This window comes from Homarus americanus, unplaced genomic scaffold (genome assembly GCF_018991925.1).
Source record: "Homarus americanus isolate GMGI-L3 unplaced genomic scaffold, GMGI_Hamer_2.0 scaffold41626, whole genome shotgun sequence".
NCBI lineage: Eukaryota > Metazoa > Arthropoda > Malacostraca > Decapoda > Nephropidae > Homarus > Homarus americanus.
This window is the reverse complement of record NW_024711250.1, coordinates 404,777-416,854: the sequence shown is the minus strand read 5'-3', so window position 1 is coordinate 416,854 and position 12,078 is coordinate 404,777. Positions and strand designations below refer to the sequence as shown.

The 12,078-nt window shown below is 46.4% G+C and overlaps 1 protein-coding gene across 11 annotated transcripts in view; it reads right to left on the bottom strand.

Annotated features, from left to right (window-relative positions):
• LOC121862231 (BTB/POZ domain-containing protein 10-like) overlaps positions 1-12,078 on the bottom strand; it is a 156,030-nt gene that overhangs the window by 110,934 nt on the left and 33,018 nt on the right. For 5 of the 11 annotated variants that reach the window (XM_042360443.1, XM_042360707.1, XM_042360357.1 and 2 more), the window contains exon 3: positions 3,933-3,968. The exons of 3 other annotated variants lie outside the window; for them this stretch is intronic. In XM_042360443.1, coding sequence (XP_042216377.1) covers positions 3,933-3,968 — 36 coding nt within the window. Of the gene's footprint in view, positions 1-3,932; positions 3,969-12,078 lie in introns of those variants that run through there. 3 more of the 11 variants (XM_042360922.1, XM_042360848.1, XM_042361058.1) reach the window with 2 other exon arrangements.

The window sequence follows — 12,078 nt, the reverse complement described above, 5'->3', positions numbered from 1 at the left end:
CTCCCACCTCCAATTAACAAAAATAACTGAACCTTTGTAAATCCTTCAGCAACAGCAGCGGCTACAGGCAGTGAGAACGTACGTAACACCCGGCAGTGCCGTCTACAACCTTTAGAAAAAGAAATTCTTGTGTGACAATTTCGCCAGCGAGTGGTGGGCAGCAGACGACGTCCACCTCTCACCGCAGCTGTGTGTGTTACTGGAGACACAACTGAGGTGAATTATTGGCAGGACGTGCGTGAGTGAGAGCTGGTCTTCAACACTCCAAGCTGACACAAACTTTTTCAGACACTAAACACAAACTGAGAGCCACACACCTTATATACAAAATACTTATATTTACCAGACTCCCGTGTGAGAGAGAGAGCGTTACCTCGGTTCATAATAAACAATAAATCACTTATTATATTTTCCATCACCGGTACAATACGTTATCAGACACTCCATGGATGAGCTTAGAGAAGCCTACCTTTTGTTGATAAATACATCCCCCCACACACACACACACTGAGGGTATAATAATGACCAAGTAATTTTCTAAGAACTTTATAAGCACACATGAGGGAGATTATGGAGGCGACCCTCACACACTGCACCACACAATCCCTTCACTATGCTGGACGCCACTATTAATATTTAATTTGTCTACGGCCTGACGATTTACCTCAGCCCAGAGACACCCTCGTCCCTAAGGGGTAAAACTTTTTAACACAAAGAGATTATGAAAGACATTAATACAGATCTTGCTTCATTATATAAAAGTAAAGAGAGAGACAAAACCCCGGAAGAGCAGTTAGTGGTGGACGCTCTAGCCCCGACCCCGACCCCGACCCCGACCCCGACCCCGACTCTAACCCAGACCCTAAGCCACGTCCCGGTCTCCATCCATCTATTGTAATGACTTCCACCTCCCGTATCAACCATAACAAAAACAATGAATATTTTTTTCTTCACTCTTCCAACTTTTTTCACCACTATACTGTTTGTTGTATCACCAGAATCAAAACACACACACACACACACACACACACACACACACACACACACACACACACACACACACACACACACACACACACACACACACACACACACACACACACACACACACACACACACACACACACACACACACACACACACACTATAATTCACCGTTAGCTACTCACTGTAATTGCTATAATAGATATGTTTTATGATGGTATTGCCTCTCCACCACAACAAGATCCTTAAACTATAGTGCATAAGATATATATATATATATATATATATATATATATATATATATATATATATATATATATATATATATATATATATATATATATATATATATATATATATCTCAGGTTGACCCTCACCACACCTCACCATAACAACAACACTCACCATCAGCATCACGACCTTCACTAGACATCATCATCATCATCTCCTTCCCTCCGGCCCACGGTAATCGCTGCTTCCCGGACGGCCTCCCCCAACCCCATCACCTTGGCCAATACCGAGCCTGGGATTATCTTAGCCAATAACTGGACAGGGATAATCATCTCCGCCAATAGGAGAGCTGGGGGTTATCTTATCTAGTAACAGAAATTAGATTATCGTAGCCAATTACCGAACAGACTGAGACTATTTTATCCCATAATGGCTTCTGTGATCACCGTAGCTAAGGGAGGTATAGTTGGTGCCAGGGTTGGTGACGTCATACAAACCTGGCACTAACGACCATTACACACTGCACCACACCTGACCGTCAACAGTTACCTGGAGGCCATCATAGATTACCTCTTTACTGCTCTACGTCACCGAGCTCAAGTAACCCCCAACACACAGAGATAAACAAATATGATTATAACTTAAAAGAAAATACAAACTCATAACTGATGGAATAAAACTATCACGATCTGCCTTAAGACTGAACGGGGAAGGAGGGGAAGGGGAGGGAGGGAGGAGGAGGGAGGGAGGAGGGAGGGAGGGAGGGAGGGAGGGAGGGAGGAGGGGAGGGAGGAGGGGAGGGAGGGTGGAAGGGAGGGAGGAGGCAGGAGAGGAGGAGGGAGGGAGGAAGGAGGGAGGGGAGGGGGATGGGCAATACCTCAGCGTCATTTATCCCTCACCCTTGATATCTTCCTCAGACCCCCCCCGCCGCCTCTATCTCTACACACCCATTCTCTATATATAAATCCCTACCACAACCTCAAGTCACTCTCGCTCACCCTTCAACAAGCCTAAGAAGGTCAAGTGTGAACGCCGCTGCTTCCATGTTGGCTGCTTCTGCGCTTCGCCTTCTCCGGGTGTAAAGGGGTGCCCAATAAACTAGCACCTTCACCTACCTCTCCTCCCCGCTACCCCCACCACCTTATCCCTCTCTATCCCTTCTTCCCCCCTTTATCTTAATCAATCCTTCCCTCCCTTCCCCCTTATCTCAATCAACCTTTCCCTCCCTTCCCCCTTATCACAATCAATCTTTCCCTCCCTTCCCCCTTATCACAATCAATCTTTCCCTCCTTCCCCCCTTATCTTAATCAATCTTTCACTCCCTTCCCCCTTATCTTAATCAACCTTTCCCTCCTTCCCCTTATCTCAATCAATCTCCCTCCTTCCCTTATCACAATCAACCTTTCCTCCCTTCCTTATCTCAATCAACCTTTCCCTCCTTCCTTATCTTAATCAACTTTTCCTCCCTTCCCCTTATCTTAATCAACCTTTCCCTCCCTTCCCCCTTATCACAATCAACCTTCCCCTCCCTTCCCCATATCACAATCAACCTTCCCTCCCTCACCTTTATCTCAAACCCTCCCACACTTCTCTCCTCACTCCCCCTTATCCCCTGCCGCACCAGCCAGCGTAATCGGTATTTACAGTTATCGGTGAAAACATCTAAATTGGCTGCTAGAGAAAGGATCAGTAAGGCGGCAAAACTCTTCTCTCCTTATACTCAAACATTAAATTTTTTCCACCCTTTCTCGGCCCCCAATCTATCGCGTCCCCTCGAGAGATTCTGAGAGGTCCGCACCGCCTCCGACAGACGGCTAGACAGACAGACAGACGGATAGACAGCAGTAAAAGCACGAGCCGAGGTTGTGAAGTTTTGATTACGCAAAACACAAACACACACATACAATGGCCATTAGACACGAACAAGGAAAAGACTTGCCTCGCCTCGCTCTATGCTCACACGGTCACCATAGGTCACCATAGGTCACCATACGCTACTTGTGCCCACAACAAGAGGCAACAAATCAGCTGTGATGGTTTATCCTGACACGACAAACCGCTAGGCCAGACCACCACGACAACAATAGCGTTCGTTCATAAGAGAAGCAAACAAATATATCAATAAAATAAAAGAGTAGCATTATCAACAAGAGCAGCTATCATGCTTTAGGCTGGTTACATTATATCTGTGTGTGTGTGTGTGTGTGTGTGTACGAGAACTAATGAGACTTAACTGGGGAGCTGACGGCTAGGTGTGTATTCAGTACGATTGTGGACTGTGTGCGGCGGCGGAGGAGGGAGGCCAAGAGAGAAATGAAGCAGCAAGTTTTTCCTATAGACTTAGCTAGGGAGGTAGTGAGGTGGCTGGGATGATGGGTGTCAGGTCGTCACTTAACCTGCACCAGAATCACTTAACACAGTCACTTACAATACTTACATGAAGGTTACATAAAGCTGTGACCATGTGAAAGAGGACTGAAAAAAAAAATAACACTACAAGCGGCAAAGCGAAAAAAAAAAATCTCGTGAAACATACTCAAACTGTGTGGGAAAACAGCCTATTGTGTGCATTATGTTGCTCAAATGGCTGCCGCTGCTCTGGCACTCTAAGTGAGGTAGATGCAGTACTCAACCCTTAACGTGTGAGCGGTATGATCAGGTTTTGAGGAACATGCTGTGTGTATAAAGTTACGGAACTAAGTAATGTTTACACCTACTGATGATGACCACCTTTACTAGCTGTCCTGCCAACACTGAAAAGAGATCAGTGTCATGTAAACTGACTTGAAAAATTTATGAGATACTGTAGGTAGTCATGGACATTCAAATACACGATAAAAAATGTTGAATGAGATAGAAGATGTTAATGGGATCAGTTAACATGAGCAGCTGTTTAACCTGTATATATATTAGATAACAATGAAACGATAACACGTGTAATAACAAACTCAGGTAATCCAGTAATCCATAACAACAGAAAGTATATATAATTTAGCCAATAATCTAAACCAAACGGTAAAGAAGCGAGTCGATCATTACGTTCGTACCTTACCCACCATTTTGTTCTGCGCCTCCAGGACAGCAACACCACAGATAAATTTAATAAAAAACAAAAAATCATACAAAAGTGGGGACATACCTAGCCCAGCCACACAACCAACGACACACAAAACAGCGACCACAAAGCAACCCAAAATGGCATCAAAGCTACACTAAGACTCCATCGGAACTGCACGCGCTCTCTCTCGACCTCAAATTCAAGGAGGAACTAGATTTAGATTGCCCCCGAGGGGGCTAGTTTATTGGGCATCCCCTTACATCCTGTGCAAGGTGAAGCGCAGAAGCGTCTACAGCGCCCATCTGGGAAGGATGCGTAGTTCATGCTTGCCTTTATGACTCATGCATTAAGGGCGTAAGAGCCTGAAGGGTCATGGGTTTTGTCAGCAAGTTACATAAAGTGACAGAATGATGAGTGTGTGGGGAGAAAATTCCCGGTACAATTTATCTGTTTATGGCAAAGCGAGGCAGGTCCCTAATAATGTCAAGTGCCAGGCCATAGGCATTAACAATGGTACGCATCCCCGAGGACCAGGTAACAAGACCACCACCTGTGCCATGGGGCTGATGGAGGAGAGGTTGACGGAGAAGGGGTTGACAGAGGGGCTGACGGAGGAGGGGCTGACAGAGGAGGAGCTGACAGAGGAGGGGCTGACGGAGGAGGAGCGGGGGCAGCAGATGTCAGCCCCTTATTACACCCTCGACTCATTATCTCGCTTATTAATAAATCTTTTCTTTTTTTCCCTCGCAAATTAATTCTGCAGCCACCGGGTTACGTAGATAGGAAGGGAGGGGGATGAGAGGGAATAGGGAAGGGAGGGAGGGGATAGGGAGGCAAGGAAGATGGAAGAGGAGAGGGGGATAGGGAGGGAGAGAGGTGTCGTGATGGAGGTGTGTCTCGTGATGATAGGCGGGTCTCTCTCTCTCTCTCTCTCTCTCTCATGTGACCTCTTGACCTGGGCGACAATGAGTTACTGAGGCTTTATTGTAATACACATTAGCATAATATATCGGATATCCCACTGGAAGGTATGCCAGGGTTATCCGTTATCCTGGTTATCCGGTCTCTTCGGTATTCGGGGCATCCATAACAGAGTAAGGAGGAGACAGTGGAGAGTAATAGACACATAGAAGGAGATGAAATAGAGGAGGGAGAGGAGAGAGAGGAGGAGGAGGAGGAGGAGGAGAAGGAGAAGAAGAAGAAGAAGAAAGACAGATCCCCTCGACACACACACACACACACACGCACGCACGCACGCACGCACGCACGCACGCACACACACACACACACACATATCAACAAGCGCTCAACACACTGACCCTTCGACTCACTGACCATCACCACGACCTCATCTGCAAATTTGGTAAGAAGTTTTCTACACCATCCTCGACACCGGCCCCTTACTACTACCTGAGATCCCCTGTCCGAGAATTGCTGTTCGACACCACAACCGCATCCAGCCCATATGTGCACGAACTGATCGCTATAAGAACAGCCCAGTCCCAACCATTGTAAAAATTATCAATAACATGTAATAAATCAGTGTATTCACTCCCAGTAAACACTGCTCCCTACACTGTCACTATGTTGAAATGAACTGTATTTTGAGCTGATCCCCATCTAAGTTACTATATGTCTTATTTGTGTCACTTATGTCACTTGTATATTATTTGTAATTCGTATCCCATTCCCCAAATATGTAACTGTATATTTTCACTACAAGCCTTTCAATAAACCGCGTTAATTATTATTATTATTATTATAATAATACCACACACACACACACACCTCCAGCAAAAAAGAGGGTAATAAGGACGCCAAACAAGGGAGATACACATAACAGAGGAAGGAATTGGAAGAGAAAGTAAGAAAGACAAGATTAATGAGGAAGAACTGAGTTATATACGATGAGAGCAAGAGGCAAGACTAATGAGAGAGAGAGAGAGAGAGAGAGGGAGAGATTGGGAAGTGAAGAATGGGCGTGGGAGGGAAAGGAAGCGAGAGGGGTGTTGGAGAGGCGGTAAAGGGGGAAGAGGAACGAAGAAAAAGAAACGACTGAGAGGTGAGGGATCATAGAAGGAGGGAGAAGGAGTAAAGGAGAAGAGGCAAGAGGCATGAAGGGAGGTGAGGTAACAGAACAGGAAATGTAAAAGGAAAGGAGAGAAGGAAAAGAGAGAGGAGGAGGAGGATAAGAAAGAGAGAAAATAAAGAAAAAACGGAAAGAAATAAAAACAAAGATTGGAATAATGAGTTAAGAATAAATATGAGTAAAGTCAATAAACCTTTAATAAAACCTTGTGAGTAACCATGAATCAGTGATGAGTAACGATGGGACAGTAGTGAGCAACCATGACCCAGCAGTGAGTAACCATGAGTCAGTAGTGAGTAACCATGAGTCAGTAGTGAGTAACCATAACCCAACAATGAGTAACCATGACCCAGTAGTGAGTAACCATGAGTCAGTAGTGAGCAACCATGACCCAGCAGTGAGTAACCATGAGTCAGTAGTGAGTAACCATGAATCAGTAATGAGTAACGATGGGACAGTAGTGAGTAACCATGACCCAACAATGAGTAACCATGAGTCAGTAGTGAGCAACCATGACCCAGCAGTGAGTAACCATGAGTCAGTAGTGAGTAACCATGAGTCAGTAGTGAGTAACCATAACCCAACAATGAGTAACCATGACCCAGTAGTGAGTAACCATGAGTCAGTAGTGAGCAACCATGACCCAGCAGTGAGTAACCATGAGTCAGTAGTGAGTAACCATGAATCAGTAATGAGTAACGATGGGACAGTAGTGAGTAACCATGACCCAACAATGAGTAACCATGAGTCAGTAGTGAGCAACCATGACCCAGCAGTGAGTAACCATGAGTCAGTAGTGAGTAACCATGAGTCAGTAGTGAGTAACCATAACCCAACAATGAGTAACCATGACCCAGTAGTGAGTAACCATGAGTCAGTAGTGAGTAACCATGAGTTGAGTAGTGAGTAGCCATGACTCAGCAGTGTGAGTAACCACGTATGTACAGGAATGGTCACTGCTCTCACTGCTAATGGTCAACGCGAGAATGAGTGAGGAGGTTGGAAAGGGGACCACAATGCCGTAGGTCTAGGGAGGAAAAAAAACCTCTCCATTGGTCACATAAAAAGAGGGGAGGGGAGGACTGGGTGAGAGGGAAAGGTAAGGGAGGACTGATTGAGAGAAGAGGGATGAAAGGGGATGTATCGTGGGGGGAGTGGGATAAGAGGGATGGGATGAGAGGGCTTTTTAAAGAGGCAAATCGCCGTCCGTGAGTCGACAAGGTGATAAATCTACGTTGAAAGGACCCTAATGTTTGTGTGTGTGTGTGTGTGTGTGTGTGTGTGTGTGTGTGTGTGTTACTGAGGCTCTTACACCTGTCACTATACTCTAAGGGCCTTGCCACACGCCTATGAACCTTAAAAGAATGTCTTCCCCTCGTACCCCCAAACTTTAAAAGGGTTTACGCTCTAGTTATAATCTGTGTGCTCCGCCGAGAGAACAATATTATAATGACCCAAGGAAGATTATATCCACACGAGTCACTTAACTACCCTCTCTCGGTGACCTTTGACATTGATCATTTCTTCCAGTTGACCCCAAAACATGGAGTGCCTATTGTAGATCAAGGTTAACTACTTCCGGTGACCATTAACATTAGCCTTAGGTCAGTGGAGGAAGATGGTCGGGAGTATGATTTGTGAATGCTCGTAATGTGGGACTCATCTTTACTGATGACCTCTGACCTCGATCTTTACTCTCATACTGACCATTACTAGACCTGGCCCGTTTTAATATTAGTAACACTTTCCTCAAATTTAGAAACAATCGGTCCAGGGAAAGTAAAGTATTTCACGGTGACCAAAACAGACTAGAGACCAAGCACTATCATACAATAATACGCCAGCAGTCTTCGTTCTTTGATCTTGCTGTTTGAGTTTCGCTGGACACACGTATGATCCTCGCAGAACAAGCCTCAATAAACAAACACACATGGCTTTTGAGACTTAAATTTACATGACAGAGCAAAGACTGATAACACCTTGGTGATCACATTGAAGACCTGACCTCAGCTCGGCGACACAACAGCGGGCGAGTTCTGGTAACGAATTGATGGAAAACGCGTTGACTTATTCGCCGAGGGATACTGGACCAACGACTGTGGCATCTGGAGCCCTCTTGTGTAATCCTGTCCCTGGTGATGAATGTTTCAGTGTGGTGTTGCGACCTTTGATGAGGCCGAGGTGGAGATATCTTCCGTCTGAGGAGAATTAGGCCGACTTAAGAGTTCCTCCTCGCTCAACACAAGCCACAGCTAACGGTGCCAGCAACTCAACAGCGGCGGAAGAGCAACAGAGGCAACACAACAATAAAAAGAATGTATTAACAGCAGCAGCCATCGAAGCAGTACACACACACAGAGGACCAACACTAACACAGTAATACTGAACCGCTGCACGAGTCAGACAAACAGACGGACGACCCAGAACAACAGACGTCACAGTACCGGCACACACTACCCGCCCTCTAGCAGCACCTCGGTTGACCTAAGTCTTGTGGTTGGTCTCAGGACACCATAATAATTGAAGGGGCCACAGGCATGAGTTATGAGAGAAACAAAGAGAGAGAGAGATAAGGAAGTGAAAGCATACAAGGTCAGAAAGGTGAATTAAAGAAGAGATGTGAAGGGGGAGCCAGGACACTCAAATATGCAGTAGATTGGGAAGAAGTGGCAAGAAAGAGGGAGAGAGGGGAGAGGAAGACATCAGGTGTGTGAGGGAGGGGGAAAGAGGGAGGGAGGATGGGAGAGTTGGGAGGGAGGGGAGGGAGGAGGAGGAGGAGGGAGGGAGGAGGAGGGAGGGAGGGAGGGAGGGAGAGGGAAAGAGAGACAAGAGGATAAGTAGTCATATCTTGTCCTCATTACTGGCCCTTGTTCTGTTATTGCAGCCACACCCACCCACCCACCCGCACGCCCGCCCACTCTTTTCTAATTTCCTCTACTCCACATTCTTCCTCTTCCCCTTTCATTCCTCACCCCTTTTCTCCTCCTTCACCCTGTCTCCTCCACCTCCCCGTGTCCTCCCTACCCCAACTCCAAAACAATCAAACCTGTAGTACATTTTCCTTTCCCCTCTTCTCTTCCCCCTCTTCTTCCTCGTTTCCTTCTCTCCTCACCTCTTTCTCCTGTTAGCCTTCTCCTCTCTTCCCTCCCTACCCCCTCCCACCAACATAACCCTGATACAGATATTACGACACGCCTCAGCCTTGTTGACACGGAAGGAACAACGTAGCCGGAGTGATTTAGTACCGCTAGTGGCATGTTGTTCCTCCGCTTCACCACCACAACTACGTCTCAAATCTTTCTTTGTCAAAAACAGAATATAAGGCGTAGATAAAAGATAATAAAATGACGATAAGAAGCAGAGAGAGAGAGAGAGAGAGAGAGAGAGAGAGAGAGATACATCACTCCTGAAGGTTAAGGAGATTAATTACAACGAGTGCATCATAAACTACAGGGGCTGAAATAATGGCCACCTACTTAACTACCCTTTCTCTCCTCCCCCTTCCCTCATCCTTTCCCTTCTCCCTCACGTCCCTCTTATCTCCACCATCTCATTCCCCTTCCTCTCTTTACCATTTCCCTTCCTAACCTCCTCCCCTTTCCTTTTCCCCAACTCATATCCTCTCTCTCACCTCCCTACACCACCTCCCCCCCTCCACCATCACGATTTACGAGACAGGAGGAATAAAAGGAGCTGACAGCATGATGACTTAAACTGCATAACAAACTTCAACATCAATCACATCTCTCCCCTCCCCTCTCCCCTCCCCTCACCTCACCCCTCACCCCCTCCCTCTGGACACACTAAGACTTCATTCGGTCTCTACTGACACCTGACATTGTGGGCGTCACTTTGGGCGTCATTGTCGGTGTAAATATGGGCGTTACTATGGGCGGTACTATGGGAGTCACAGTGGTAGTTACCGTGGGCGTCACTATGGGAGTTACTGTGGGCGTCACTATGGGCATCACTGTGGGCATCACTGTGGGCGCGTCACTATAGCCAAAATAATAAAAATAGAATAACAGTGTAGCCAATATCACCCGGTATAGAGTGATAACAATATAGGAACAATATAGCCGAAGTCTTTTAAAGGGATAAAATGGTAAAGGATGAAAAAAGTGACCACGAGAAAATATTTATAAAGAAGAACGGAAAACGGATTAAAAGTAAAACAGGGAAGAGGCCATTGACGCCGAGTAATGACCAGAAGAGGAGGAGGAGCAACACAACGACGAAGAGGAGCACGACAAGGAAGAGGAGCACGACGAGGAAGAGGAGCACGGGGAGGAAGAGGAGCACGACGAGGAAGAGGAGCACGGGGAGGAAGAAAAAAAGAAGAGGAGGAGGAGGAGCAGGACGAAGAGGAGGAGGAGCATAAACAGCACAAGGAGGAAGATGGAACAGCACGTGGAAGAGGATGAACAGCACGAGGAGGAAGAGCAACGCGAGAAGTAGAAGGAGACGGAAGAGTAAGAGGAGGAGGAGGGGGGGGAGAGTAAGAGGAGGAAGAGGGAGAGTAAGAGGAGGAAGAAAGAGGTTCACCACAGCGACCACAAGAGGCTACCAACCACCACCACTAACATATTTACCTTAAGAAATGATAGACTTCAACACCTGTAAACAGCTCCCTCACCAGGTAGAACGGCAGGTGAGAGAGAGAGAGAGAGAGAGAGACAGAGAGAGAGAGAGAGAGAGAGAGAGAGAGAGAGAGAGAGAGAGAGAGAGAGAGAGAGACAGGAGAGAGAGAGAGAGAGAGAGAGAGAGAGAGAGACAGAGAGAGAGAGAGAGAGAGAGAGAGAGAGAGAGAGAGAGAGAGAGAGAGACGCATCCTGGCAGGTCGGATACTGTATTACACTGAATAAACGAAGGAAGCTTTTGTAAATTGGTTAGGTTAGGTTACACATGACAAGAAAAACGGTGGAATAATTTAATTGGTAGTTACTTGTGTTAATTATGATGATTTTCCAACGAGAGTGAATTGTTAAAACAGAGCAAAGTGTAAAAAAATATAATCTTATCCTTTTACTTCTTTTAATCTCTTATTCTTCTCTTCTCTTCTTCCTTTTTTTTATTTTTCTTCCTCTTATTTTAATCTTCTTTCACGTATTTTCTTCTTCTCTTCTTTTTTTTCTTTTTCTTCGTATTATTTTATATTTCTTTCTTGTATCTTTGTCTTCTTCTTCTCTGTTATCACCTGCTTCTTGTCTTCAGAGCCTTTTGTTAACCCTCCTCATTAACCTCGCCTTCCTCTTCTTCTTCCTCTCTAGCAGTTTCTCTTCCTTGAATCCACCTCCTCTTCCTTTCCCTTACTTTATTTTTTTTAACTTGTCTCCCTGAAGTCTTCCTTAACATAAAGAAAGGTTGAGCAGGAGGGCGAGTGTGGTGTGGGGTAGGAGGGCGAGTGTGGTGTGGGGTAGGAGGGCAGGGGAGGGGGAGGGCAGGTGGGTGGGAGGGGTAGGGAGGGGAGGTGGTGGGGTAGGGAGGGAGGTGGTGTTGGGTAGGAGGGCGAGTGTGGTGTTGGGTAGGAGGGCGTGAGGGGTGGTGGAGCGGTAGGAGGGGAAGGGGTAGAGGGAAGAATGGGGGTAGGAGGGCGGGTGTGGTGTGGGGTAGCAGGGCGAGTGTGGTGTGGGCAGGGGTGGGGAGTACGGCGTAGCGTGGTGTGGTGTGAGGGGGAAGGCGGGTATGGTATGGCGTGGCGTGGGACTTCCTTCAC